The following is a 26,437-nucleotide window of genomic DNA, read 5'->3' as shown; positions in this document are numbered from 1 at the left end:
GGGGCCGGGGGGGGGCCTGTCTGCGATGGTTCCTCTTATACGTGAGAGGAGAGTGGGCGTGCGCGGCTGTGGGCAGCACCAAGGCCTCTGGGGACAGCCGGGCCACCTCCTGGTCTTCGCTCCCGCTCCGTGGCCCTGTGAGCGCAGGAGGGTGCACAGAGGGCAGCACCCTGCGGGCAGCCCTGCCTCGGGGCCGCTCCCAGCCGAGCGAACCTGTATCTTGTGTTTAAAGAGAGCCGCCTGCTTCAGGCCTTGTAGGTTTTTAGTAAAATCTTACCGAATAGAAAAAAAATCCTTTAATACAACAGGGTTTGCAGTTACTTTAAAAAAACAAACCGCAAATTACTTCAAGAGGCACGTGCTTTTCCTGGGAGATGAATAGAATGTGATCTGAATGTCTTCTGATGTAAACACCAGGACAGCAGGTCTGAAATGGTAGACCCTGCAGGAAGGGAAGGATTTAGTATGAACAGCGAAGGTCAGTCTTGATTCCATGAGTACTGGATGTAAGGAGTATAAAAACTTAGTTAGATTGATGTCGTAAATAGGTTGTCCTTGAATGTTGTCCCTTAAATAGTCTCATTGAAAAGTCAAATAGAGAGGAGCGCTGTTGCTTAGGTTGTGAAGATGATTATTGCACAATACAAAAAGCACAATCTTTCTAGAGTAGAATTGCAGAAAATTATTTAAGTAGAGCTTCTTGTCCCACAATGCTCTCTCTTCCCCCCCCCCTCCCCTTCTCTTTTAGGAAATATAATCACCATGTCGTCTGCACTATTGCCTAAGCCACAAATGCGGCGCCTTTTGGCCAGGCGGATGAAGTTTCACCTATTTGGGGCATTTTTTGTATCTGTGGGATGTGCGGCTTTGTACAAGGTGAGCTCTGTGGTCATTCAGTTATAAACTGGACTCAGTAGAGTGTTCTAAGAATTCATAATATTTTTTTGTTGAGATTTGGTTGAGCTGTTCATCAGAAAGCTTTAGTAATGTATTTTTGTAAGCATGTTTCCAGAACATAAATAAATCTTCCTAATCTTCATTTGAAGAAATGATATGAATAGCCTGATGCTTTAAGCTGTGTGATCAAGATCACACAATTCGTGACAACTTAACCTTGAGTCTCCTAGTCCTAGACTACTCTTGATCATTCGCACGATTGATGCGCATTAACTCTAGATAGTCTGTGTAGCTCTCTGTCACTGTATGTGAGACTCGAGAGAGTTGTCAAAGTCTTATTTTATCTGTAGATTGATTTCAGAAAACTTGCTCATAACCAATTTGGAAAACCCATCCTTCACACTGAAGATATCAGCGTGGGGAAGGCTAGTATGGTCCTTTTATCCTTTCTTTTGAAGTTTCACGTGGAAATGGAGCATTACCTTTCCAAAAAACCCCACTTACAGATTGGAGTTTGTTTTTCGTGGTCCTTAAGAGACTTCTGACAAAGATAAGAGTGGTAGTTGTTCTTGAGTGCCTTTATTAAATAATTCTTGGATCTCATACACAAAGCAAGCAACACACTTTGAATTACTGTGGAAGGACTGGATCTTGGTTTGCCCATTGAACTCATTCATATACTATTTGCAGCATTTGAATACTCGGGAAGGTATTGATAAAAGTGACTAGAAATTAAGTTAATTTCAGGTTGTTCATCACAAAAATATCACAGTCGACTTAAACTTCTCAGAGATCGACAAATATCTATTAGAAACAATAAGCTTGCACAGTTAAAGCTCAAGATCTGCTTAACACGTCTGTAGGCAAGCTTGTTTGTGGTCAGGCTTACAATATAATTTTTTTAATAGTCTGTGGTTTTATACCTTATTTGGCACCCCCACGTTAATACACTAGTAAGGCAGCAGACCATGTTTAGAACAAATAACATGGATCTCAGTAGTGGTTTACTTCGTTACATGTTAGATACTGTTGGACAAACTCATCTTGGGCTTTCCTTCACATTTTTGGGGGCTTTTTGAGAATATCCCTGTGCTTCAGGTGAATGAGTATCCAAGGAGTCAGGATTGTGCCTTTTTATGTCGGTGAGCTGTAGGAGTGGCTTGGCAGTCTTGTAAAATTTTACCAGACTTCTGTAGTTGACCTACAGTGTAGCTCAAATGTAATACACCGTTTTAGGATGCCATTCTATCTGGAGTTACAGTTTTGCAGCTGCCCACAGGCACAAAACTTGCCATAATGGCATGTTTTACATATAAAACTATTAGCAGGGAGGGCATTGGACATTTGAGTGTCAATATAGGTGGAGTGTTTCTGGATCTTAAAAGTGTAATGTGCTATCTTATAATGGACTTTCTTTTTAAGGTTTCACTTCAGACATTTGTTTTCCTGACCAATGCTCAGGTAGCCTGAACTGTGGATTTGAACAGGAACAAAGTAATATTTTACTAATTTGAGCTAAAGGCTTTTTAGACTGATATCCACTAGTACAAATAATAGCACTAATAGAAAAAAATCTCTGTTCGTAAAGCTTTGCAAGCTTTAATTTTCTGTGTGTTACTTTCCAGTTTTTAATTGCCGATCCCAGAAAACGAGCTTATGCAGAGTTCTATAAAAACTATGATCCCATGAAGGACTTCGAAGCCATGAGAGCAGCTGGTGTGTTTGAGTCTGCACCGCCCAAATGATGGTAACCTGCATTTACAGGTAATAAGCGACTCTGCATTAGAACAAGAGTAACTGAGATTATTTCAGTGAAACATTCTGCTTCTATTTGGAGTTTCTTCGTTTTTGATCAAATAGAAAGGTGCTCCCAAAGAAAAGGATACAGATTGCACTCGAGAGACCTCCGGGTAATAAAAATGAAGAAATACGGGAACTGGGGAGTAAGGGCAGAATAGAAAGCTCCTGAATACCTTTTGGTTTATTTGTTTAACCTGTGTGATATAGGAGGCTTGCACAGAGTGACACAGCCATGGAGAGGAGACAGAGCTCTTGCATTAAACTATAAGACTTGCCTGATACCACTGTTATACTGATGCTGTCACATCTTGAACTATAGATAGCTTCGGGCTATCTATATCTACTACTCAGGTACTTGTGGTGGTACAGTGAATGAGAAAATGGAGAGGCTGTTTCTCTCTCATAGCATGCATCTTAATGTAAGAAACAGAGACAGCTTCCACACATCCTTTTGTCTTTTGAAGTTGGTGAGAGGGGGAAGATAACTAGTCATGAGGGGAAATATATTCAAATACATACATACATATAAAAAAATCGCAATGGCATACAGCTCCGTGTACTAATAGTCAGATCTTTGCCATACTGAATTAAGCTTGGATAGAACTTTTTTTCATGATACTGTTTTCCTAGCACTTAACACTGCCTTTTGTTTGAAGACTACCAAACTTTGTTCTCCCTTACTTCTTGTCATAACACCAGGAAGAAAAAGTCTTGATTTCAACCTTGTCGTAGTTATTAATAAGCTCACTCACTAAACTGCACAAGCTCATGATGTGACAACTCAATAAAGAATTCCTCCCTCTTTCTTGATCCAAATGTCTTATATTGAGTTCTCTGCTTCTCTTAAAATGACTTCAAACTAATCTAGAATGATAGCTTTTTCATTCTTTTGGAATGTTTTCATATTGTGATCATTACGTGATAATCTGTGGCTCTAATTATCCCAGCCAGCTGGATTTTCTCAGCCTGTTTGCGTAAAGCAGCAAGATTGAATAAAAGATTTGTACTTAACACTATTAATACTAAATTCTGTTGTGTGACAATCTACAACTATCTGGTTTCTGCATAACACAATTACATAGAAAAAGCAGAGCTCCAGCTCTTCTAACAAATTGTAAAAGAAAAAAAAGAAAAAAAATGTGGCAGTCCCTTTGGTTGGTTTTTTTTGTGAGAGGGGGAAACTTCTGTTCTTTAGCTATGACCGCAACAAAGATAAATAATGAAATGATAAATTTACCTGGTTTTAATCTTGGTAATTCTGCCTCTGGTTTGGTCCTACTGCTAATATATAGGTACTTTTAAACTTTCTTAGATACTGGAATTGCATTCTTTAGTCAGGTGGCCTTCATCAGAGTATTCTGAAAGGCCATCTGGTGGTAAAATCATTTGAAACAAACACTGTCAACAAGGATGCATGTTGAATATTTAATTGGAATCATGAGCAGGATTTTTTTCAGTGCAAATAAAGCTCCACTCTCAGTTAGCTTATGTTCCCATTTGCAGCTTAAAAAAAAAAAGTTGCACATTGTGTGCACCTGTTAAAATTAAATGTTTCCTAAATATTTCTTCCATTCCTTAATTACACCAGCCCAAAAGAAAATGTGAAAGACAAATCTTTATACGTGATTTTGTTTGAATTGCTGATACTTCTTATTCCTCAGCCTACTTCTATAGAACTGATATTTTTCATGCCTTCATAGTAGAAAGAGGTTGGTTTTTTTGCGCCTGCACATGAATACATAAGTAGAAGAAGGGGAAAACAACGCCAGTGTTTCAAATGTTCTGGAAAGACTGTGACAAGGACAAGTACACAGAACAGATGGAAGATGTTTTCATTTGCCTCGGTAGTTAAATCTTAGCTATGGAAGTTGGATGGAAGTTGAATTTGATGCTTTTTTTTGGTATAGTTACCTAAAGGGTACAGTGGTCATGCATGCTCTACATCTCCCATTTTATTGGAATATATTCTGTATCTGGCAGTAAATACAGTGGTTTAACCTCATTGAATACTCACTCTGGAATCAGTACTTAGCCCCAAAATTGAGGAAAGGGAGGAGAATTCATGAGTTAGGAGTTAGCTTGGCACTCTGCACCGAGTTTGTTCCTTCTGGGCATGTCTACTTGGTATGGACTTTGTGTGGTGATACTGGTAAGGGAAACTGAGCACAAGTATAAATTTGAGGAGTATCCTACCTCTGCAGTGTGCTCAGTAAGAGAATAAAGAGGCAAGCTAAGAGTTCAGTGCTAACCACTTGCATGACTCTTGTCATGGAGCACAGCTGGTCTTGGATTGTGTTCAATATAATGTGGAGAAGCAATTTGAATTTGGTTTTCTTCCTTCCTTGGTAGGTTGCCTACACCACTTGTTTCCTCTCTGGCTCCTATCTGAAAGCTGCATTCCTTTCTCTTTCAGGCCCTTAGCAAGATTGATTCAGTTATCAGTGCAGCATGTATAGTGAATCTGATGTGCTGTGCAGTATTGTTCCAGCTCTTGATTTGTTCCATGTTTCACTTCTGTTTGCCACATGAAGGGTGTGTGAATCTTAAACCATCAGGAAATAACAGGGGGAATTCCTCTAGACTAAACCACCACATAAACGTTTCTCTCTACTGCTTTGCATTCATACATAGTAATAAGTTTAATTAGAGCATGAAGTTTGTCCCACATAATTTTTTTTTTTTTTTATCTTGCAGATCCCCTTCAGTCTAAGGAGACTTGATGACCGAACCTTATTTGTTCACTGAATTGTAAAGTGTAATGCACTTCAGTGCATGGCACGCTCTAATGTAACTCAGTAAATAAAATACATACGTCAGTGGCGCTTGGTTGTCTTCATTAATGTTAAATGTTTAAATGCTCAGATGCTGGGAAGAGTGGTGGAAAGTCTTCATAAATTGCTCAAGGTGACTCAGTCTAGTTTTCTTTCCCCCAGGAATTATTTGCATCTCTCTCTTGGCCAAATTCCACATTTGATAAGAAAAGTATATCCCTAAGCAGTTACCGCAAGGTTATCCCAGCTGCTGATGGGAATATGCGAGAGGATAGTTGTTACAGGAAAGGAGAGGCTGGATTTCTGGAAGGGTCTGTGTTACCTCTGGCTTCACAAGGTGAACTGACCTTGAGAGAATTTGGAGAGGAATTCTGGAAGTACACTAGCCAACCTTCCTACCTTTTTCTGCTGCCATGACTGTATTGCCTTCCTTACAGCAGCGAACTGTTACATCAAGACTTGTAAAGTGTGCAAAAGCCCACTCTACGTGGTGTGTTACTCTGACTGGAAAATGGCTCTGAACGGCAGGTATGTTCACAGATACCTGATGTACAAGGGGAAAGAGGGTAAAAGCAGACAAAATAAGAAATACTTATTTTAGGGTATTATGGTAATGAAAATCTTTGCATGCTGCTTCTAGACATGTATCATCTCCTTTTTAGTATCTGGAAGTAGTCAGCTAAGCATAGTTTTGATCTCTGCTGCATTCTGTGTAGTCCAAGACCCGATGCTTTATCTTCTGCCGCAACACCCATCATTTGGAACGTGCTTGGTGCATTGCCTGTTGCTGCGGTTGAAGAGGGAACGGGGACTGTAGCTCTGGATTGCTGAATGTGGGTACTAGGAGAGGACTCAAAGCTGATGATTGTGTGGAAGGAGGGAAGGCTTTGTACGAAGAAGCATGACAAATTGAGCCATCTGTGTTGTATTTGAAGGTCTTCAGTTCAAATCCTGTTGGGAGTAACTCCTATTATTTTAAATGGATCATTAACTACTTAACACTTAATAGGTATCCGTGAGCAACATTTGGACTAATGAAAGCACTTAAGTAATGTACTTGATCCAGCACACTATTACAGAGCAACATGGGATTGTCTTTAAACTTTCCATACAGGCAGTGCTTCCTTTAAGCAAAGAAAGAATTTGACATTAGTGGTACAGGGGAAACTGTCTAGTAATCAAAATACCCCGCTCTTATAAATGTAAACCAGAGCTTAACAATAGCAAATGATACCCATTTATCTTCCCGATGTACAGTATAAACACTGTGTGCCATTAAGTACTGACTTAACATTTTCTCAGGCGTGTCTGCAGGTTTAAATAGCCAGGGGTCTTCAGTCATACTGACAGCTTCAGAGGCAAAGAAACTTGCTACTGCCAGGTGCGCAGGCTAATAGACCTGACTTCCCTTGCAGCTCTTTTCAGTTGCTATGAATTACTTTACTTTTAAATTCTAAGTTTCTTCTAAACTGTTATAGACAACAGAAGTTATTGTTGTAGTCTGTGTTCCTTCAGTTACCAGCATGTGTTGATTTAAAGAAATGAGAGTTTTGTGACTGAAGATGATGATAGCTTTTTGACCATGCAGCAGAGCTCCAAGATGTCTCTGGCTAAACATCCTCAACACCACCACAGAAAGGCGAGCTCTTTTACGTCTGTGCTTTGAGAGGCTGCAGGTTGCAATTGTTGCTTTCTGCGTATGAGGTTTCACAGTGGATGCAGAGCAAGTACTTCCTTTCAGCAGGCAATGCCAACCAACTCGTAGCTCGCTTTCTGCTGGCGTGGGAAGGGAGGGCAAAGCTGGGTGCCTGAAGCAGGAGTAGGCAGAAGAGCTAACCTCCTTTTCTGAAACCAGCACCAACCCATCAATTTTCTCTTTTTTTTTTTTTTTTTTTTTTTTTTTTTTTTTTTTTTTTTTTTTTTTTCTTTCTTTTTGACTTTGCCAGCAGGAGTTTGGCTAATCCTATCTTACAAACAATTGGGAGTGGGACTTTCAGCATAGCACAAGGAGGACCGATGTGAGTTAGACCCTAATCAGCTGCTTGCTGCATGGCCTGGCATGCTGTTTCTAGGAGATGCAGAGCTGAAAAAAACACGCTTGTCAGCTCTGAGACCATCCCAACTCTCTGTGAAGGTTTTTGCTGTATTTATATACGAAATAATACATAAAAAGGAATTGTTTGACCTAAACTACTTTGGGAAAGGTCTTGCCGTGTATAAGCCTGACCATGCCTTCAAATTTTTGGCTGGCTTACTTTATTCTCGAGTGTTTGAAGAATGATTGATTGTTCTGGAAGCAAACGAAAAAGATGATAGATTTGAAGTTGTGAGCTCTCCAGGTCTAAAGAGCATTACGAGAGTAGGCATGTTTTAAGAGTACACATTGGAGTGCTTTAGCAGCTAAGTACAGGCAGCTGCTCTTTGGACAACTTTGTTTTCATAGTTCACACAGCTCATATGCAGGAGAGGCTGATTTATATGCCGTCTCCACACGTTTCCATACATGTGGTCAGAAGGGGGAGAAAGAACCTGCCTAATGCAGTAAAGATGCTAGCTTAAGTCACTGAAGAAGAGTGTAATTTAAGCAAATGTTTATTCCAGGAGAATATCATTCAGGAAAAACACAAATGTATCGATCTTAAACAACGGCTGCGATCTACAAACTTTTAGAAGTGAAACTGCTACGTTCCCTCACTTTTTAGAGGTGCGCTTGCATCCTCTTGGCTGGTTTGTGTACTACATAAATAATGAACAGAGTAGTCTAATTCAAATGGTGACTGCAGTGCTGTTTCGATTCAGTCAGTCACAAAAGCATAAAACTTTTCAGCACGTGTTTTTGGCAAGGTAGTCATCGGTTTTTACTTCCAAACTATTGTCATGATCGATTGCATTTTCTGGTACATGACGAAGTCCAGTGACCAGCTGGAATCTAATGGGGTCTGCGTGAAGCTTGTATGTCTGTCTTGTCATTGTTCTACACAGTGACCTGTTCATTCCCTTGTAACTGAATGACCAAATAGCTCACAAAAACAAGTATTACAGGAATAGCTTTATTATCTTTAAACAATCTCATTATATTACAATTTATCCACCAATATGCAAAATTAGAAGTATTAAACTATTTCCATAAAATATTCCGGAATGAAGCATGTGTGTGTATATACATATACATTTTTTTAAATAGTGTTATTTAAACAATGACTAAGTTATTAAATCACTCTATGAAATGTTGATAACGAACAGGCTTATTTCACAGTCAGAAAAGGACAATGCGGATCCCAGGCTTCTGTATTGTCAGTACACAAGAGACACGGCTTTTAGAAATACCTTTTAACAAAACAGAACTCACAAGAAAAACATTGCAGTTACTACGTTCTTATTTACTGTGCGTTTGGTCATATCAAGTATGCATAGAAGTCATTAACTATAAAGCACATGTATCATCTGCTCCAAATGATGATCAGATTTTATTCCAGTTCTTGTCTTCAATTCCGGCCATGTTCAGGAATCCCCAGACAACATTCACGTCCGTAAGCACACAGAAAAGGGGAGATAAGTAACACGCATAGCTGAAAAGCAATTAAGCTTTTGTTTTTTAAAACAAAACTGCCATAGCCAGATTTGGTTTATAAAGTAACCTAACTGTGCTCAGAGACAGTGATTTCTTGTCTACTACAAACTGTAAAACCTCTGAAAAATAAGACACTTCTTCGAAAGCTCATTTGTCTTGATGTGTTTATCATCATACTCATACGTGTACTGTGATGGTGTCATTAACCATTAATGTAATTGGTGCCTGTGGGTCCATGCTTTTCGATCAACTTGGAAAAAAAATCTCACTTTGCTTAGCACAAACATATTTGAAAGGTCACGTTTCTAAATATCCCTGGTTTTACCTGTTCAGAGATGACAAGCATAAAACGAATTAGGGCTTAACTGAGCGTGTACAATGTAGTGGTGGCAGATCAGAAGTAAGCGAGACCCAACAAGGCTATCCTTAGCACCTGCCCATCGATGTTCCATTGAGCTTACAGCTTTTCCGTAGACTTTAAGGAGACTAAGCTCTGTTTCTTAAATTTTTGAACTGCATGTTACTGGCTTCCAGCTAACGACCAGACAATGCACAATGTCATATATACATTGAAAGTCCTTCTGAAAATGTCATGCTGGATAAAATAAAGTTTCTGTATACAGACAGTTGCAAAAATAAATTCATGTTCTAGTTCATGTTTTGTTCTCCAAACCACACAAAGGCACTAGTTTACATTAAAGACTAATGTCCTGCAAAACTTCAGTCACATAAAGGAAGCTATTTTAAGGTTAAAGTGGTGCTAAAACCCAGCTGTCACTAGTAACTTAAAACAGCCACACTGGGTTTTTCAGATTTAGTGGGGGAAAATGTTTTGCCTCAGGATGTACATGTTGGGGGGAGTGCGGGGCGGGGGGGGGGAAGGCTCAGCCTTGAGCAAGTTTTTACAACGGAGTTATAAACCAGGTTTATAGAAACAGAAACTGGCAGACCCTAAAATATGATATAGTAGGTATTGATACGCATTTTGCGTGTGTGTTGAAAATGTCTGTATGCACACAATTTTTCCTTGTTGTCTGATTTTTGGTTATTGAAAAGAAAAAGGATTTTGATTGAACTATAGTCCAAGGCTGTTCCTTTTCACTTGATGTGTTTGCTAGAACACTTTCCTTCCAGCACTAGTATTTTGGCTAGGGAGCGGGAATGTTGTCAAGATTAGAAAAGCTATGGGGCTTAACTTTGTTATCGTCTCCTACCTCCTCAAAAACTATACGCATCTCTACTTGATGCAGGTTACTGCAGAGAAAGCATTACTTTCGAAACGGTAAGGTATTACTGTACTCACCACAAATAATTATTAATTAAAACCTTTCCTCAAGGCTTTATTTTTCACCATGGTGAATTTGCTAATGAACACTTGGGCAAAATTTGGATCAACTACATATTGGTATGTTTTCACTATAGCTGGAAGGTGTTCGGTAGCCACAGTTTGCAACGCTGGCACGGTCGTGGTGCTGGGAGCGAGGTGGTAAGATGTCTTTGTGATGTACTCCACAAGGCGGTTGTACTGTTGTTCCGATAGTCTCTCTCTAGCTCCATCTGCCTGAAATCAGACAAGATAAAATAGTTACTGAGTAACTGACAGTAACTGAACTTAGTAGTAAGGACAATAACTTCCACATTACTTTCTGTAGTTAAAAATCCTCCTCCCTGGGATCTTTCTTACAGTAGTTTAATGGATGTTTTAATCGAAGCGTTCTCCCATAGTTTAGTGCTTGGTGGATTAGTCCTCTCCTTTGCTGTTTTGGACACTGCCGGGAAGCTCTAACTCTGCCATAGAAAATTTAAGCAGTATCTTTTGAGAATTTCAGGGATGGACACCTTGGTAAAGAGCAGATCTTTACACCAGATCAACTCTTTGTAGACAGGAAAAGCATCTGAACCCCTTTTAGAAAAATGCCAGTAGCTCTTGGCAGTGCTTATCAGATAGCAATTCTAATTAGCAAAAACATTCTCTCACAAAGTACAACTAAAGACAGCCCATAGCTATATCTGGGCAGTTAAGTTTAAGTCTTTAACTTACTTGATTTAAAATAAAGAATAGAAGCTACCTTTCAGGTGAATGTTCGATGACGGGATATATCCATCTGCTTCTGGTAACCAAAAAAGCCAGCCATTCTGGGTCAGAGGACCCACACAATTACATTTTTTTTATACAAAAGGGTTTTACTAAAGATGGTTTTGGCATGTCGTTTCTGGAGAAGAAACTAGGGTGTCTATGCAAACTGCCTTTTCCACCACCGTGAGTTGGAAGGACTCCTCTGAAGAAATCCCTTTTTGCAGGCTGAAATACGTAGAGGTTCAAGGCTCTAGCAAGAGGGATGCAAGTAACCTACCGCTAGTGGAAAACAATACAGGAAAACAAATAGTCAACAGAAAGGGGGTATCTACCATATTGGTTCCAACCAGAGAAAGTATTAGATGAAAAGCCATGGGCAAACCTGGCTTTGGAAGATCAGTCTGCTGTGCCCTTTTTTTGAAGAAGAAATTGAAGATGACTATGGCTAGCTTGAGAAGGGGAAGAGGGCAAGCAGGCATCAAGCTAGTTGTATGGTTTCAAAAAAATCTATTTTGGAAATACCACCATGGATGCTACAGTCGTATCACTAGCAAAGTCATTCAGAATAGAAGTTATTTCCAAAATATGACAATGGACAAAAAGGCAGATGCTATCCTAGGGCTAGGCTTTGATGCTTCCTTATTTACACTTGGAGAACTGCTGACCAGTTTCATTTTTGTAGGGTTTAAAATGTCTGTCTTTGTTGGATGTCACGCTAAGGATTCAAAGACTGTTATCTTCTGACTGTCTTTCAAGGAGTTTTACACGTGCCTCACTAGATGTGATGATATTTTCAAACAGTGCCATTGGATTCAATTTAACACCCACGATCAATATCTTGTCACATCTCTGGTCTGCGAGGCTCATTTTAAACAAACCATTGCTTATTTGAAGAAAGAATTAATATGATTGATAGATACTGACAGATGTCACATCCAAATCAAAACAGTCCCCTCTGGTTTTTTTAGTATGCCTTTGGAGATGGATTTGCTGCTCAGCAAGTAGAAACACTCCTGTTTTCAATCATCACCACAAAAATGCTAAAGGAAGCAGGCTCACGAACAAGCTCAGAAGCTCAAGGTTGGAGCCTATGCCTAGAAACAGCGGGAATGATGAAGTGGGCAGAGGAGAGTGTGGTTTCCATGAATGACCTTAAAGGGAGGGAAAAATCAGAAAGCAGACTGCTGCAGCAGACTCAGGGCTAACAGTAGAGAGCGGTGTCTGAACCACATCTTCTGACTGGTGGCACAGAAAAAGTATCTCAGCAGTCAGCCTGTTTTACCAGTTGAAAGGAGAGAAATACGCTAAAGTACCCCCTATGTAAACGAGATTTTAAGTTATGGGGTAAATCTTGCATGTAGGTGGCTCCACATTTTTTCCTGGTTTCTACTCCTAGGGAGATAAGCCCAGGGGAAGCCGGGTTGTAGTTCTGCCTCCCCACTGACCAAAAGACCCAAGTTATCAAAGGAGATGGAAAGGGTGCTGGCATCCCACTCACCTACTCTTGTGAACCCATTCTTCATTCATCCCCAGGCTATATCCCACAGACACAGCATAATTATTCAGGAGGAAATATTAACTGCACTTGGATGGTCTTCCAAAGTAACTGGGACCCTACTTGCTTCCAGATGACTTAATCTGCAACCATCTGCTTTTCCAGCCAGTTTCAGTTTAGCTTATATTGTCAAGACAACAACAGAAACTTGGAATTGCTGTTATTCTACATTTTTTCCTAAATGGGACCTAACATTGTCAACTAAGTGCCTTAGCCCACTGCTTTGAACAACTGTAATGTTAATAGCCAGACCATTCAATGAAATCAAAACTTAGTCAAGAGTTGCTTAATGCACCTGCTGGAGGAATCTCAAAGGTACGTCCTTTCATGCTAGAAGACCATAATTTTGTGATAAGAGCTCCAGAATTTTTCTAAAATTCCTCCCATTACAGCTTATAAAGAATAAGCCTTCAGCAATTCTAACTCTACAGTAGCTACAGCGCCTTTGTTGTGCAGTCCAGATGTGTGTGTAGCGCTGATGGGCTGCTTTGTGCACACTGACTAAGGAAATCCGGTTCTTTAGGGTTTTTTTCACTGCTTTGAAAAATCCAGAGACTGGTTTTCAGCTCCAGAGATGATAACATGTAGTACTATCATGTAAACCCTGTTGCAGATCATCACAAAGAAATTCTGGAATATCTGAAATTCCAGGGCCCTTCAATTTTTTGCTGTCGTCTTGATGTTATGAGCTATACCAAGAGCAGCTGGAAGAGCAGGCCTTTTGAGTTTGATGTCTGTCTGGAAGCAAGCAGCGTCTCAATTACTTTGGAAGATAATCCAAGTACAATTAATGCTTCCCTTTCAATAACAATGTTGTCAGTGCCAGAGTTTTCAATAATCCATCCAGGCTATTCCTAGCCAGATGGATTAAGTTATATATTGTGGAGGCGAACAAGCCATCAGGCAAACCTATTGCTGAAGGAGTCAAAATATTGTCTATAACATCTCTGGTGATTACAGCTGTAGAATAACTCATGTTTTGTTTCCTAATAGTTCCAAGAAGCTGAGGAGAGGGAAGGGGAGAAACTGTTTTGGGCAGAGCTGAAACAAAGCTTTTGGCAATTATTTTTGTGAGCAGTAAGACAAAAAAGTGCGTTTTTATAATGTTGACATGAAATGTTTCAATTTATTCTATTATTTCTAGGATCTTTGACTAAATTAACCAGAAAAATAGACGTAATTTATGTTTGGTAACATTATATCTATTTTGCTAAACTCACCATAATATTTTGGTTGACCTGACTGGGCATTTTCCAGCTAAAAATTCTGGCCATCTTTACTAATGTCGTCATGTACAGATGTGTCTGCATTTCCGCTGAGGGCATCTTCAGTGCAACAAGATGGCCTACCATTAATATTTAGGAGTCGTGCCTATTTAGGTGTAGGTCTGCAGCTCTGAGGCTGCTCACCTGCAAGTCACAGCTTGCTGCTCCTAAGGTTCCTTTTCCTAATCACATTCAAAGAGTTTTTAGAAGCTGTTGTCAGGGAGCTGAAGGGGAGGCCCTGGCTCCCACCAGCACCAGCGCTGCACACAACACCCCAAGCACCACAGAACTGCTTAGCTGCAGAGAGGAAATTACTAAGTATGACATTTCCCAGTCCACTAAGGCAAAAAACTATAATAAACATTAATTACAAAAGAATATTACTTAACTCTAGGCAATTACTAAAACTTTATGAAGCTTCTGGAATCTTTTATTGTGTAGCTGCCTTAGCATAAAAAAAATTTAGACTTTCTTATTCTTGTCTGCCTTACTTTCAACTGCTCCTCCTTATAGCGCATTTCTTTAAATTTTCACACAAATTTCAGCATCAGCGTCTGCATTCCAAAGGAATATTTTGCCAGGTCTGTTTTGTACAGCATCACTCAGCTTTTGCTGTCTTGTCATCACTGACTTTGCTCCACCTGGGGCACAGGCACTCTTCACCACTTTTGTCATGCCATATGTTTTCACTGCATTCTCAAGAGCCTGCGTCAGCAAAAGAGATTGTGTACTGAGGCTCAAGGCTTACAGCTCCTGGCATTGCTACACCACTGGAGTAGGACTCCCACATTTCTATCCAGAACTTCAGAAGAAAACCACGTATTTGGTCCAGTACCTCCAAAGCAGGCCACATTTACTGCGTGGACTAGCATGTGTATGTGGGAACGTTGGACTCCGCACACGCCATGTAGGGTTACGCTGTGCATGTACAGGAGCTACTTGCCCACAAGTCCCATACATTCCCAGCTGCAGCAGCTGTGGGGACTGGAATTAGGCTCCCTGTCCCTCGCCTTCCCTTCTCCCAGACAGGCAGCCCCTCTGCCTCATCACCCTCTTGCAGCAACCTTTGAGCAAGCGGCCCTTCCCCCAGAGCAGCAGCCTACTCCTCACCCCTTGGGTAACCACGTACAAAGACAAGAGCCATCGCACTACAGCCTAATAAAAAAAGATCTGGGCTGGTGCTAAAGTTAGGGTTAGGATGGGCTGGTGCATCAAATGCCTTAGGGAGAACAAATTATCTTCCTCTTCCCTCCAGGACAGTAGCTCTGGACTGAGCAGGACAGTCTGGATTCAGTCTGATGTGTGCCTCCAGCAACCACGCAGCACTCAGGGATAAAAAAACTGAGCTTTGCCCACTTGCATCAAAATTTAAGTAATGCCTCATGTAGCTTTGTGGTGAGAGAAGGCAACTTCAGTCAACAGCACTCTGTGAGACTGAGGTTAGTGGAAAGACAATAAATGTAAATAGAGAATTCAGCACTAAAAAAAGCTTTCAAAAAAAATCCGAGCACTGTCAAGACACAGATGAAGTTCTTGCTGTGCTGGAATCGATGGCAAAACTCTTCAGTGACTTCAGCAAAGTTAGGATTTTACTGAAGGTGCTGAAGCCTCCCCTACTTTTTGGCACACCTCACACTTTGTGGGGTTTTACATATGTTCTTTTCGTGTATTTGAAACAGAGAAATTTCTTGTATAGCAGTCTATGAACTACCTGACACACTTTTTTAAAAACAACAACTGGGACATGCGTGTTTGTTTTTGAAATGATCTCTCATATGATTCCACTTGAGAATTTAATACAATAAACATTGTTTCCCGAAAGTGTAAAAATATAACATTCTTCTACCATTAAAAGACGATAATTCATCCAAAACCTCAGTATTCAAATGGCTTAGAGATCTTTCAATATGAAGATGAAGGATTTATACTCTTACTGGCAAACACTTGGTGCATCCAATCTCAGCAAAAGAACTGATCCATTTTAAAGTTAGCATTTGCAGAAGGAAGATCTAAGGAAGTAAATACAGCCAGCAGCCAAGTAAGACCACTGCATTGGAAGTGGCAAGATAAAACACGCTGAAAGGAGCACGCATCAGCACTGCTGAACTGTTAAAACAGAATTCACAGAAGAATAAAAGGAACTGTTCCCACTGTGACTTTGTAGGCACAGGCAGCAAATCCTGACTTGCCAAACAATAAACACCTCACGCACATGTAGTCATGAGAACCTCTTCAGAAAAGAGGTGGTGCTTACCAAGAACCCAGACTTCCTCTACTTTTTCCCTCAGAAAATTGCTGTCACAGATATGAAATGTCATGATCAATAAGAGGACAGAAGGGAGGATACATGTCCCTTTCATCCAAAGGGCAAAACAGTCAACTATGAGGTGCATGAAAACAGCAGGTCCCCTGCTTTGGCACTTAGACCTCTGGCCTCCTGACCCAAAGGTGAGTATGCCCGTTGCCAAAAGCATCATCATCAGTGTAACTTTATCTTCGAATGAAAATCGTACTCAAGTCTTTACCTCCAAATCAGAAGGCACTCTCTGTTGTTTTAGCTGCACCTTCAGCAGGTCTTTTTGCTGATCATCTTCCAGACAATCAATTTCAGTCACGGGGAATGCCTGCTGCTGCGTGTCTTCACTGATGCTGACCACAAAGAGCACCTCCGAGGTGAGCAGCAAGCAGCCTTCATGCTGCTGGCCTGATCCACTCACAATCATGACGTCTAAGGCCATATGGACCTCCGGCCTTCCTAAAGATTGCAGCATTTTCCTGCATTATCAAGGGGGGAAAAAAAAAAGAAAAAAAAAGGAGGAGGAGGAGGAGGAAAACAAAAAAGAAGTAGTCAGTGTTATGGCACTGGATCCTCCAGGACTTCTTTTGATCACTAATGTTTTTACTTAAGCCTGTAGCTATCACCTACAAATATAAAACAAGCCAGGGTGTATATTCCAAATCTCCATTACTGAAAGATGTAAGACTTAAGATTTAGAGAATCAATGTGAAACTGTTATTTATCAAAACTCCTTAATCATTCACTGCAAAATTGGCCTAATAACGGTGCTAGGTCAGCCTATTTCCCATCCTAATACAAAAATTACCCTGAGAAGTGGCTTACAAATTCAGTGCAGAATATAAAGCTATCTTCACTAACAGCTGCTTCTGGAGATGTGCAGTATTTTTCTTGGGCTCAGTGCAATGAGAAATAAGTAAGAACTCACTGAATGCCATTAAATAAAGATCAGCTCTGTAGTTCCAAAGCTGGAAGCAGATCAGCAGCCCATCATTTGCAGACTGGGTTTCTATGCACTACCTTTGTGTTTAATGTTCCTAAACAAACTGCCATAACTCAGCCTTTCCTAGAGAAGCAGCCTGTTAACTTGTCCGCAGGCCAGAACCTATTAATAAACAATGTGGATGTAAAAATGAGCAAGTGTCTAAATAATTTTACCAGACATATTTGACGTGGCTATTTGGAGCCTGCTCAACATGTTGATCATTTGGATGAGAGCGCTGCTTGGGAAGCTGAGAAAGTCCAGCTCCATGCAAAATACCTGTGGTAAGAGAATTTAAGATTTTTAGTAGTTGTTTTCTACAAAACAGTTACATGTTGCAGTGACGTCATCTGTTTTGAGCAGTTCATAAAATAGTGCAGATCCAAAATGATGTCACATCTTTGGAAGCTGTAGTCAAGATAATTCATTAAATATTACAATGCAAGAGTTGTGCACTTAACCCCAGTGATCTTGCATTAGCAAGAAACAAAAAAAACCCACTGTGTGTTCTAAAAATCAGACATACACTTGCAATCCAGAGAAACACAATGCTCCTGAGAGCCATCATTTCAGAGTAGGATCGGACACACCACTTAGGATTTATGTAGAAAAAATCAAGACCGTTGTTAACCTTCTTGCTTAATATTAAAATACTTCCATATACGTGTCACTATCGGTACAAATTAGAAGGCAAGTTTGCCTAGATACTGTATTTAAATGTTCAGTTAGTTAATCCAGCTGTTAAACACCGATCCATATACATTTATGAGATCTCCCGGGGCATCTGGTTTATTGTGAATTCTTCTTAGTGCCAGCACAGAATGGAGACTACAAGAAGCAGTTAAACAGGTTTCTGAATAGACTATCCAAAGCTGAAGATGATACAGTATGTACGCTTTCAGATGGCTTGTAAACTTTCAAAGATGAGGTATGGTCACCAGAAAGAATGAGTGGGTTGCAAAAAAATTCACTAATTAAGTCGTTTTAAAAATTTTTACAAGACAGACAGGAAGTAGGTTAAGCAGCAAGCACTGGTGTTATATGGTTTAGTGCAAAGTTACTCTTTAAATAGACAAAGACATTTTCTTTTGTCTAATTAAGCATTCCATTGAAGCAAAAGACATTTTTGCATAAGGGTGTCAATAACTTAGATTCCTTTTTACACAATGGATAATAATTTAAACAAAACATCAGTGCTGAAAAAAAACCCTTTAATTTTTAGCACACATGTTGATGGTAATACTTAAAAGCAGCATCCCAGTTGTAACAGTTGGCTTACCGAGGTTCTCAGCATTATGTGAGTGAAAATGTTATTTACAGATGGAGAAAGAGAGAACATGTGTTTACTTCTGTGTGGTCCCCCACCCCTCGGTCCCCCCCAAGAGGCACGGTCCCACTTCCAATCCAGTTGTGGGTAAGAGTTACTTGAACTCTTGTGTGTTTTCCTCTCACGCACTGTCAGCTATTATTGATACAGTTTTTATGTTTTTTCCTGGCTAACTCTTTTTGTCACATGCTCATGGAAAACATGGTGTCTCGTATACCCTATCTGCAGTGAAAAGTGTCCCTCTACTGTTACAAGTTCCTTGATAAAGACTGCAGTGGAATTAAACCTAGAAAGAATAATGCCATGGACAGCAAAACCAACACACAGCCAGCCGACAACGGACAAAAGTTTCTGATTTTACCGATACAGGTTTTACACCTATGGGATGCATAATACAGGAGAACAGTTATTATTTACACTCATACAAACATGATAACGTTAAATTGAAAGAACTGTAATAATTAAATGTTTCATTATTTCTTCAAATAGATTGCTTCCAGGAATGAATTCTGAATGTAACGGGAAGCGTGGAAGCAATATCCTAAACTTAAGCCCTAGGAGAACTACTCGTATTCTAACCAACCCATCACAAACATAAATATTGCTAGCGACTACAGGCTTAAATCTTCAAGGTTTGTCCGGTGTAATTAGTGAAGCAAAATTATTGACACATTGTCCTTGTATCAACAGGTCTCCCTGCTTTTCTTCCCTGACTGCCCCCCCTGCCCCCCTCTTAAATATCCAGACCAACAGCTTTGATATATTGATACTGGAAGCAAAGAAATTAGTGTATTTTGATATTTTATTTTTATCTTTTACAGTTTTTGGTCATCCAGAAGTATTCACGTAATCTGAAAGGATTCACCACCACCGCCACTAAGTGCTCAGTCTAGCTGGACAACCCACCTCTGGTCGTTAAAAGGGTGCCCATGTATCCAAAAATGGGACTGTCTTCTCACAACTCTCCAGTTTAAAGGGGATGCTCCCACTACGCGACTCACTTCTTTCTCCCAGGAACATGAGTCTCTCTCTGTGCAGAGATAGCACAACTCTTCCCTTGCCGTAACAAAGCAATCTCAAAATAACACTCTAATTGGATATAGTGTTGCTTTAATACTTTTATGTCAAAAACTCTTTTGTAAGCACATATGTTTCTGTAACTAATTCTACTGTATTCCAAGAATTACTTCATGCTTTCTGCATTCTGTGTTTCTGTGGCTGTACAACGCTGATCGGTAACACAAGAGAGAAGCACAACGTGATGGCTTTTAAGAAAACCAGCACAACATTTATAATTATTCAGCAGTGGCATTTCTAAATTCTCAAGTCACACAGCTACTGGGCCAAATAAGTAAGACACAGCAGGTTGTATCTGAAGAACATTTTAAAACTTAAACGGAGATGTTGGAAATAAACTCACCGTAACCTGTCTGGGAGATGAGCTCAGCTGCCCCTCCGATGGGCTTTGTGAAGACGCCCATGATTCCTTTCCCCACACCCGAGATGACCCCTCTTGCTTTGTGCCCGGCTGAAGCTTGGGCCTCAGACACTCGCTGAAAATTCTGCATCGGCTGATCCACGATCCCAGCAATTGCACCTGAAAAAACAAGAGTCCCCAGTAATTAGTGAAGATTAATATCCCAGAGTAAGAGGAAATCTTACTACTGGACCTGAACGTTGCTTGGATTACAGACTGTACCCCACCCTTCATATACAGCTATTTAGCACACGACCAATTAGCTAAACAATACCTTAGCTTCAGTTTAAGTTAAATCTCGACTTCCTTTTTTTAATGTATTTTACTTTTTTAAACATTCAGATCACTTAACATGACAGTATGCTTTCATCTTTCAACTACTTTCACTAAATGCTTTTGCTGAGTTAGTTTAATTTAGCTCATTCTGTAGCAATTCTGAAAATGTCAGGCTCGGAATAAAACCCACCCGTTTTAGAAGACTTGAGCTGTTATGGAAATGAGATTTTCACGTAAGCCTGAGATCGACTTCATGAGAATAAAAACTGCCTGTATTCAATAGATCATTTTTATATCCTCTTCCACTGCCAGAAATGTTCATAAGCTAACGCAACTTTTGATATATTACTAAGATTAGCAGAATTAGACTTTGAGACTTTTTGTTACTTTTTTGTGAAAACGATCATATTTTACTTTAATGCGCATGGGTCAAACTTTTACAAGTGACACAGTGACCTTCCCAGCTTTTAGTATCAACAGAGAACTCTGACTTAAATCTTCCTAAATGTAAACAGGTATGTGAGGTGGTACATTTCTTTGATCTTGCATTTACTCTAGCCACTTAACCACAGACATGTCTCTAGTTATTGTAACTTTGATAGATAAGCTATTTGGAAATCGCTAAGAGTACAAGGATTGGACAAAGTGACATCAGTTAGAAAACGGTCTGCCTGATCTGAGGTTCTTTGCTCAATGAAAAGCAAGTTTGCAGCCTCCTCGGCTAGCTCTCAGTTTCCACCTTCAGCTGCAAATATCAAGATAAAACAATTACTTAAGGAGTAGGTCCGAGTGTCACCTTGGTAACCAGGCATTTTTACTGCAACCCAGACATCTTTGAAGATTCTGCTTTGTGTGTGGAAGCAAATCCAGGCATAATTCCACAGATTCGGACAATCACAGCCGAGGTATTTGGCCCCATGTGTTTACCAGCGTGACATGCACTAGTCAGCTAGCCGCTAACAGGTTTTCAGATGGTTTTAGTTACCATTACTGGTTAAACGGAGAAGTTGCTAACTTTGAACAACAAGAACTAATATTGTACTTGTACGCTGGTATTTTGTCGAAAGAAAAGATGAGGATGAGAAGCAGCACACATTATCCCAGATCCTTGTCCTTGGGATACTATCTATCAGCAATTCAGGAAACTTGCATCCCCCATAAATGCCTCCCTCTCCTCTTAGAGAGATTGCTTCCAACTTCTGTATGTGTACCCTTTACTGATAAATGCATAGTATTTTCCCAGAAAATGCTGATCTATTTTTAATGCGGTACCCAGTTTTTATTAAGCTCACTCACTGAAACTGAGCGCGCAGCTGAACGTTCACCCTTTGTACCACAAAGGCCATGAAGCTTCCTTAATGCCATGCCATGGAAATTATACAATTTTCAACTGAATTCTGTTTCATTAGTACTTACCAGCTGCTTCTGCTGCCTGACTAAAATAATACCCCAACACCGCATTACACAATTGGGATTGTTCGTCCAGTCTTTTCTTTTGTACAATTGGGATGCATTTGAAGGCATAAAACAATACTTGGTGTTCTGCTGAGTTACAGTATTACGTTACCCTGTGACCTCCTTCACCCTATCTATCGAGGTCATCCACAGCAACTGCACTTTCAGAACAGAAGTTATTGCCTTATTAAATGTAATCCACCTAAGTCCTAGCACTAGTAAATTATTTACTGCAATACACTTGAGCAATGTTATAAGGTAATAATAAGTAAGAACCTACTCCAAAGGACCTGTGGTATGCTCCAGGCACTTCTCAGCTGGAATTAGGCCCAGAGGACAGGGAAACAGAATGGAAACTGCTGTGACTGTGTTATATAAGATTATTTATGTAGTACCCCAAATAATATATAGCTTAATTAGCCAGTTGTACTTCCACACTTTCTGTTATTCTGCCATTTTATGCATGCTCTGAACTTGTCTGTGAAGCCATTGCGCTTTCGCACCTCAAATCCTTTTGCAAGTCCTGTCTTTCTACCTGCAAAAAATGTAACCAATGATCTTCTCTTTCCTCTCTGCTCACCCTTTGTAATCTCTTATCTCAAATTGCAACTCACTGACGTAACTCATACACGTGCCATGGTCATGCCCACAAATCACATAAACTATAACCTCACTCTTTTCGTTAAGGAGTGGCTGGTCCTACCACCCTTGCATGGGGAAGCCAGATCCGTGCAGCTCCTTTCCTGCGTGCATCATGTGTGGGCAAAGGAAAAAAAAAAAAATAGGTCAAAGGCTGAGCAACCTCAAAACCCAACAGCAGTGAGATAATGGTGACACACACGTGAGGTTCATTGCATCTCCTAGCACCAGAAACTGTGCGAAGCAGATGTCCCCTGGCGTCCATGTGGCTTCTTTCTTTCTAACATAAAGTTAGTGGTAGGAACACCATGCTGGATGGACTTACCACAGAAGATCTCTCCTCCCAGGTTTCAGTAGGGTATCAGGGAAGCAGAGCATGGAACCACATGTAGTGTTTCCTCCCTTCCCACTCTCATTCTCACAGTCTAGAGACAGCTATGGTGTCCTACTGCTGTCCCTGTCCCTTCTCTATAATGTCCCTTGGCCATTTTTTTTTTTTTTTAAATGAAACCATTCTCCATTTTTCTTTCCTTCCTTACCCTAGGCATTCAATTTTATATGCATGTCCACATATGTACACACAGATTATGTATGTATAAAGAAAACCTCAATAAAATTAAACACCAAAGCAACAAAACAAAAACATATTCTTCCATTACTGGACCAAAGAGATTCCAGCAACACTGTAACATCTGCTAAACATCAGCTGGGGTGCACTCTGGTTAATACATGTTGCTCAGTAACCATAAAAAAGATACTTTGATAACTACAAAATTCAGATAGTTCAGAGTATATCACTGTATTACTTCAAGAAGAATTTGATTACAGGCAGCAACTGGTTCCTGTGCAGACTGACAATGTTTGGTGAACGTAGCACGGCTTACAGAACTTAGCAAAGCTCAGGTTGCTTGTGACAAACTCTTTCAGACCACGAAAGAATTGGAAAAAATCCCCCACCAGGAGAAACTGGCCATGCTTTGCCATGAGGCTGGAAGCTAGCCAAGCTGAAACCATTTTGCTTCCTTTTCTTTTCTGTGTTGTCCTTCAGGGTTGCTGCAAATGTTTCACACCGAAAATACAGCTGGAGCATAGTCTCATCACAGCAAACATCACATAAAAATACAGCTAAAAGAAAAGGGCACCTGTTGGCGTGCATTAATATATTTGCAGAATTAGTGTGTGGAATAGCACACACCTTCAGGATTAGCACCGGCTCTCAGTGTGTCTGTAGACAGTCAAACAGAGCGGCCCCGATTCAGCGATAGTTGCACAGTAAGAACAACAACCACCACCCTTAATAACAAAAATTTGAGCTTCTGACATCCAGGCTTTACCTTCTCTAGCAGCAGAGTTACACTGTCAGTCAGTATTACTATCAATTCACTTTCCCCAAAAGCAGGAAGGAGTAACTGAAATGTCGAGCACTTTTGCCTTTGTGAAAAACGGCTTTTCATTAGAAGTGTCTGCTTTTCGGTTATTCAGATATGCTCAACTTCCTAAAGGGAGCTACTTCAATACAATATTTTTCACTAGAACCAGTATTTGAAAATAAAGCCTATAGTTTCAATGTTCTCTTTTACACGGTTATAAATTATTATTTTAAGCTTGACCCTGTCATGCAAAATGCAAAAGACAGCTCCTTGGTGGGGAGTGCCGATCACCTAAATAGTTTAAATACAATTTCACTGCATTTTTGTCTAATCATATAAAAGAAAAAACACACCTATCATAAGCTTTTGCTTCTTTGCATGCACAAATGTTACTAAAATGACCCAGAACTCTCCCCCAAACTAGAAAAGAAGACGACAGCCTGCCAAAGATAACAATCAAATCAAACAACACCCTGACAGCGCTTGAGTCATTTAAAACGAGACAGGACAAAGCACTTAAGAATGTACCACAGGGAACAACTTGCACTGAGGAGGAGACAAGAGTACATGATTTTGGCCCTGATTCAGCAAAGCACTTAAGCATGTGCTTAAGAGCTTTGCTGAATCAGGGCCACCATGAGCCAGATTTTCAGAAAAATCAGAAATGCAACTCTTCTTTCTGCGTAGATACCCTAAGGTATCGGTGAACTGAGGGCTCTTACATGCCTTTGCCTAGGCACAAAATCTGCATTTGCAATTCTTTAAGCTGCTTGCATGAGTCAGATGGCTTCTACAAACATGATAGTACTGTGACTGTCCTAGAAATCTTTTTCACACTTCTCAATTTTACAATTAGAAAGTCACAGAAATTACAGCTTCAAAGGGTCTTGTTCTCTGCATTCCTGTGCTCATCTGAACTCTTCATCCTTGTGAAGGAAAATAACATAGCAGCTCCGCTTCATTTCGTTATGTATGAAGAACCTGGAAGTGTATTTAGAGTAAGCATGTTCATGTTTACTCTGAACGTGCTGATGAAAGAAAGCAGCACCGTGATACCTCCCCTTCAACTATGACTGTTTTTTTGGGGGAAGCCACAATATTCTTCAAACTAAATGGTCAGGACAGAAACAGCTTTCCGACATGTTTGTAAAAATTGAAATGTAGGTCTAGTCATAATTTACATCTCGACACAATTTACATGAATGCTGCTGTGCATACACAGAAAACATGCTTTTGAAAAATCAGGTTTAAATAAAAAAATTATGCCTGATACAAATTCAGCAGAATATTTCTGATTCCTCCCTTAGTGAGAGGTCCCATACTTGTCAAGTCCAGCTACACAGTAACCGTAGCTATTTATCTGGGTGCTTCGTTGCCTCCACTGCTAAGAACAGAGGTATTTAGCAGGGAGGAATCTCTGAATAACAGCGGGAGTAAGAACAAGATCCTAGCTTGCGGAGGAGCACTGTTTAAATGCTAATATGAAGCTCTAAGTTTCTAACATGAAGTCTGATTTCTTAGGAGATCAGGGATACTGAAATACTAACTCTTTTTTTCAGTTTTGTTTTTAACTCAGGCATACTCCTGCAAACAACTGAAGCCTTGTGCGCAGGGAGGTACAGGCACAGCGTATTTGTGCATGCATGTTACGAGTTCCCGGCTTTCCTGAAGAGCAGAAACTTTGCCTTGTTACAGCCAAAGCTACAAAGTTTTGGTCCTTAGTTCAGGCTGTACAGCTGATGCTTTTAGCTCTGAAGGGCTCTGGCATGTCAGTGAAGGGGATAGCCACCACGTTACCTTGCTGTCTTATTAATAACCGAGCCAAGATCACCAAACCATTTCACCAGCACACATACACCAGGCTTACACAGTGCTTCTAAAAGTATAATCTTTCATCCAGCTACTCAACCTGACTGCCCTTAGCCCAATAAAACAAGAAGGAAAAATAAAACCTTCTCTGAACTGCCTTTGATTTGCAACACCAGTAACAGCTTACTATTGGGATAGTAGCTACTAATAGATGAAATTTCTCCTTTATGCACATTTCTCCCAGGACACTCGCTTGCTGGTTTACAGGCATTATCAAATGACAGTGCTTCACATCATCTAATGTTATTGCTTAAAATAATTTCCAGTAACTTAACCCAAACTTGTAACATTTTTACCACTTCCTCTTTGGGGCTTTCAGGGTTGCGGTTGCAAATTTAGGAGTTGTGTACACTACTGAAGATTAGGAAAGAAGACAAATCCTTTCAAGCTTTAGCTCTTCTAACCTTTTGCACTGGGCTGCTTTTGGTCACTTTGATCTGTAAAGGATTCATACTCTTTAATACGTACTGAGGAACTCTGCCAAACAATACAGTTCTGCATTCCTTTGCTGTGTGACAAGTAGAAGTAACCTAGAAAATCCAGCCCCTTACTGCAAAACTTCTCGCAGAGGTTTTTTTCCAGTGCAGGTTAGTTTTCAAATTTTTAGGTACTATTTTGAAATGGCCAGAGTAATCTTCACTTCTAACTAAACCACTTGGCTGCTTGATGAATACAGTTACACCGAATCAGGATGATCTGGGTCTCTTTGTAAAAGCAGAATTCCTCATCAAAGCTTACTTAACATCTGCACTAAGTTCAAGTGGTTTTCAAACAAAACCAAGAATCCCCAATATCTGCAGTGCAGCAAAA

General features: G+C 40.2%; 2 protein-coding genes across 2 annotated transcripts in view; one reads left to right on the top strand and one right to left on the bottom strand.

Annotated features, from left to right (window-relative positions):
- The first annotated feature begins 750 nt into the window (after positions 1–750).
- LOC103916121 (cytochrome c oxidase subunit 6C) lies at positions 751–5,519 on the top strand. The gene is made up of 3 exons (XM_009323070.1): positions 751–876; positions 2,523–2,661; positions 5,392–5,519. Exons 1-2 carry the CDS (start codon positions 763–765, stop codon positions 2,640–2,642), a joined length of 234 nt encoding a protein of 77 aa, XP_009321345.1. The 5' UTR covers positions 751–762; the 3' UTR covers positions 2,643–2,661; positions 5,392–5,519.
- A 2,980-nt stretch (positions 5,520–8,499) lies between these two features.
- LOC103916173 (vacuolar protein sorting-associated protein 13B-like) overlaps positions 8,500–26,437 on the bottom strand; it is a 197,895-nt gene continuing 179,957 nt past the window's right edge. Inside the window, 4 exon segments of the mRNA XM_009323125.1 lie at positions 8,500–10,600; positions 16,462–16,711; positions 17,391–17,493; positions 19,962–20,138. Coding sequence (XP_009321400.1) covers positions 10,355–10,600; positions 16,462–16,711; positions 17,391–17,493; positions 19,962–20,138 — 776 coding nt within the window. The 3' untranslated portion in view covers positions 8,500–10,354.

Source organism: Pygoscelis adeliae, unplaced genomic scaffold (assembly GCF_000699105.1).
Source record: "Pygoscelis adeliae isolate BGI_AS28 unplaced genomic scaffold, ASM69910v1 Scaffold174, whole genome shotgun sequence".
In the NCBI taxonomy this organism is placed as follows: Eukaryota; Metazoa; Chordata; class Aves; order Sphenisciformes; family Spheniscidae; genus Pygoscelis; species Pygoscelis adeliae.
Note: the sequence above shows the minus strand (reverse complement) of the source record. Positions and strands in the feature narration are given on the sequence as shown.

Excerpts from the sequence above, each read along its gene's own strand:
- LOC103916121 (XM_009323070.1), top strand. The coding sequence starts at position 763 with ATGTCGTCTGCACTATTGCCTAAGCCACAAATGCGGCGCCTTTTGGCC. Across the intron at positions 877-2,522 it reads GATGTGCGGCTTTGTACAAG|TTTTTAATTGCCGATCCCAG; the intron begins GTGAGCTCTGTG and ends GTTACTTTCCAG.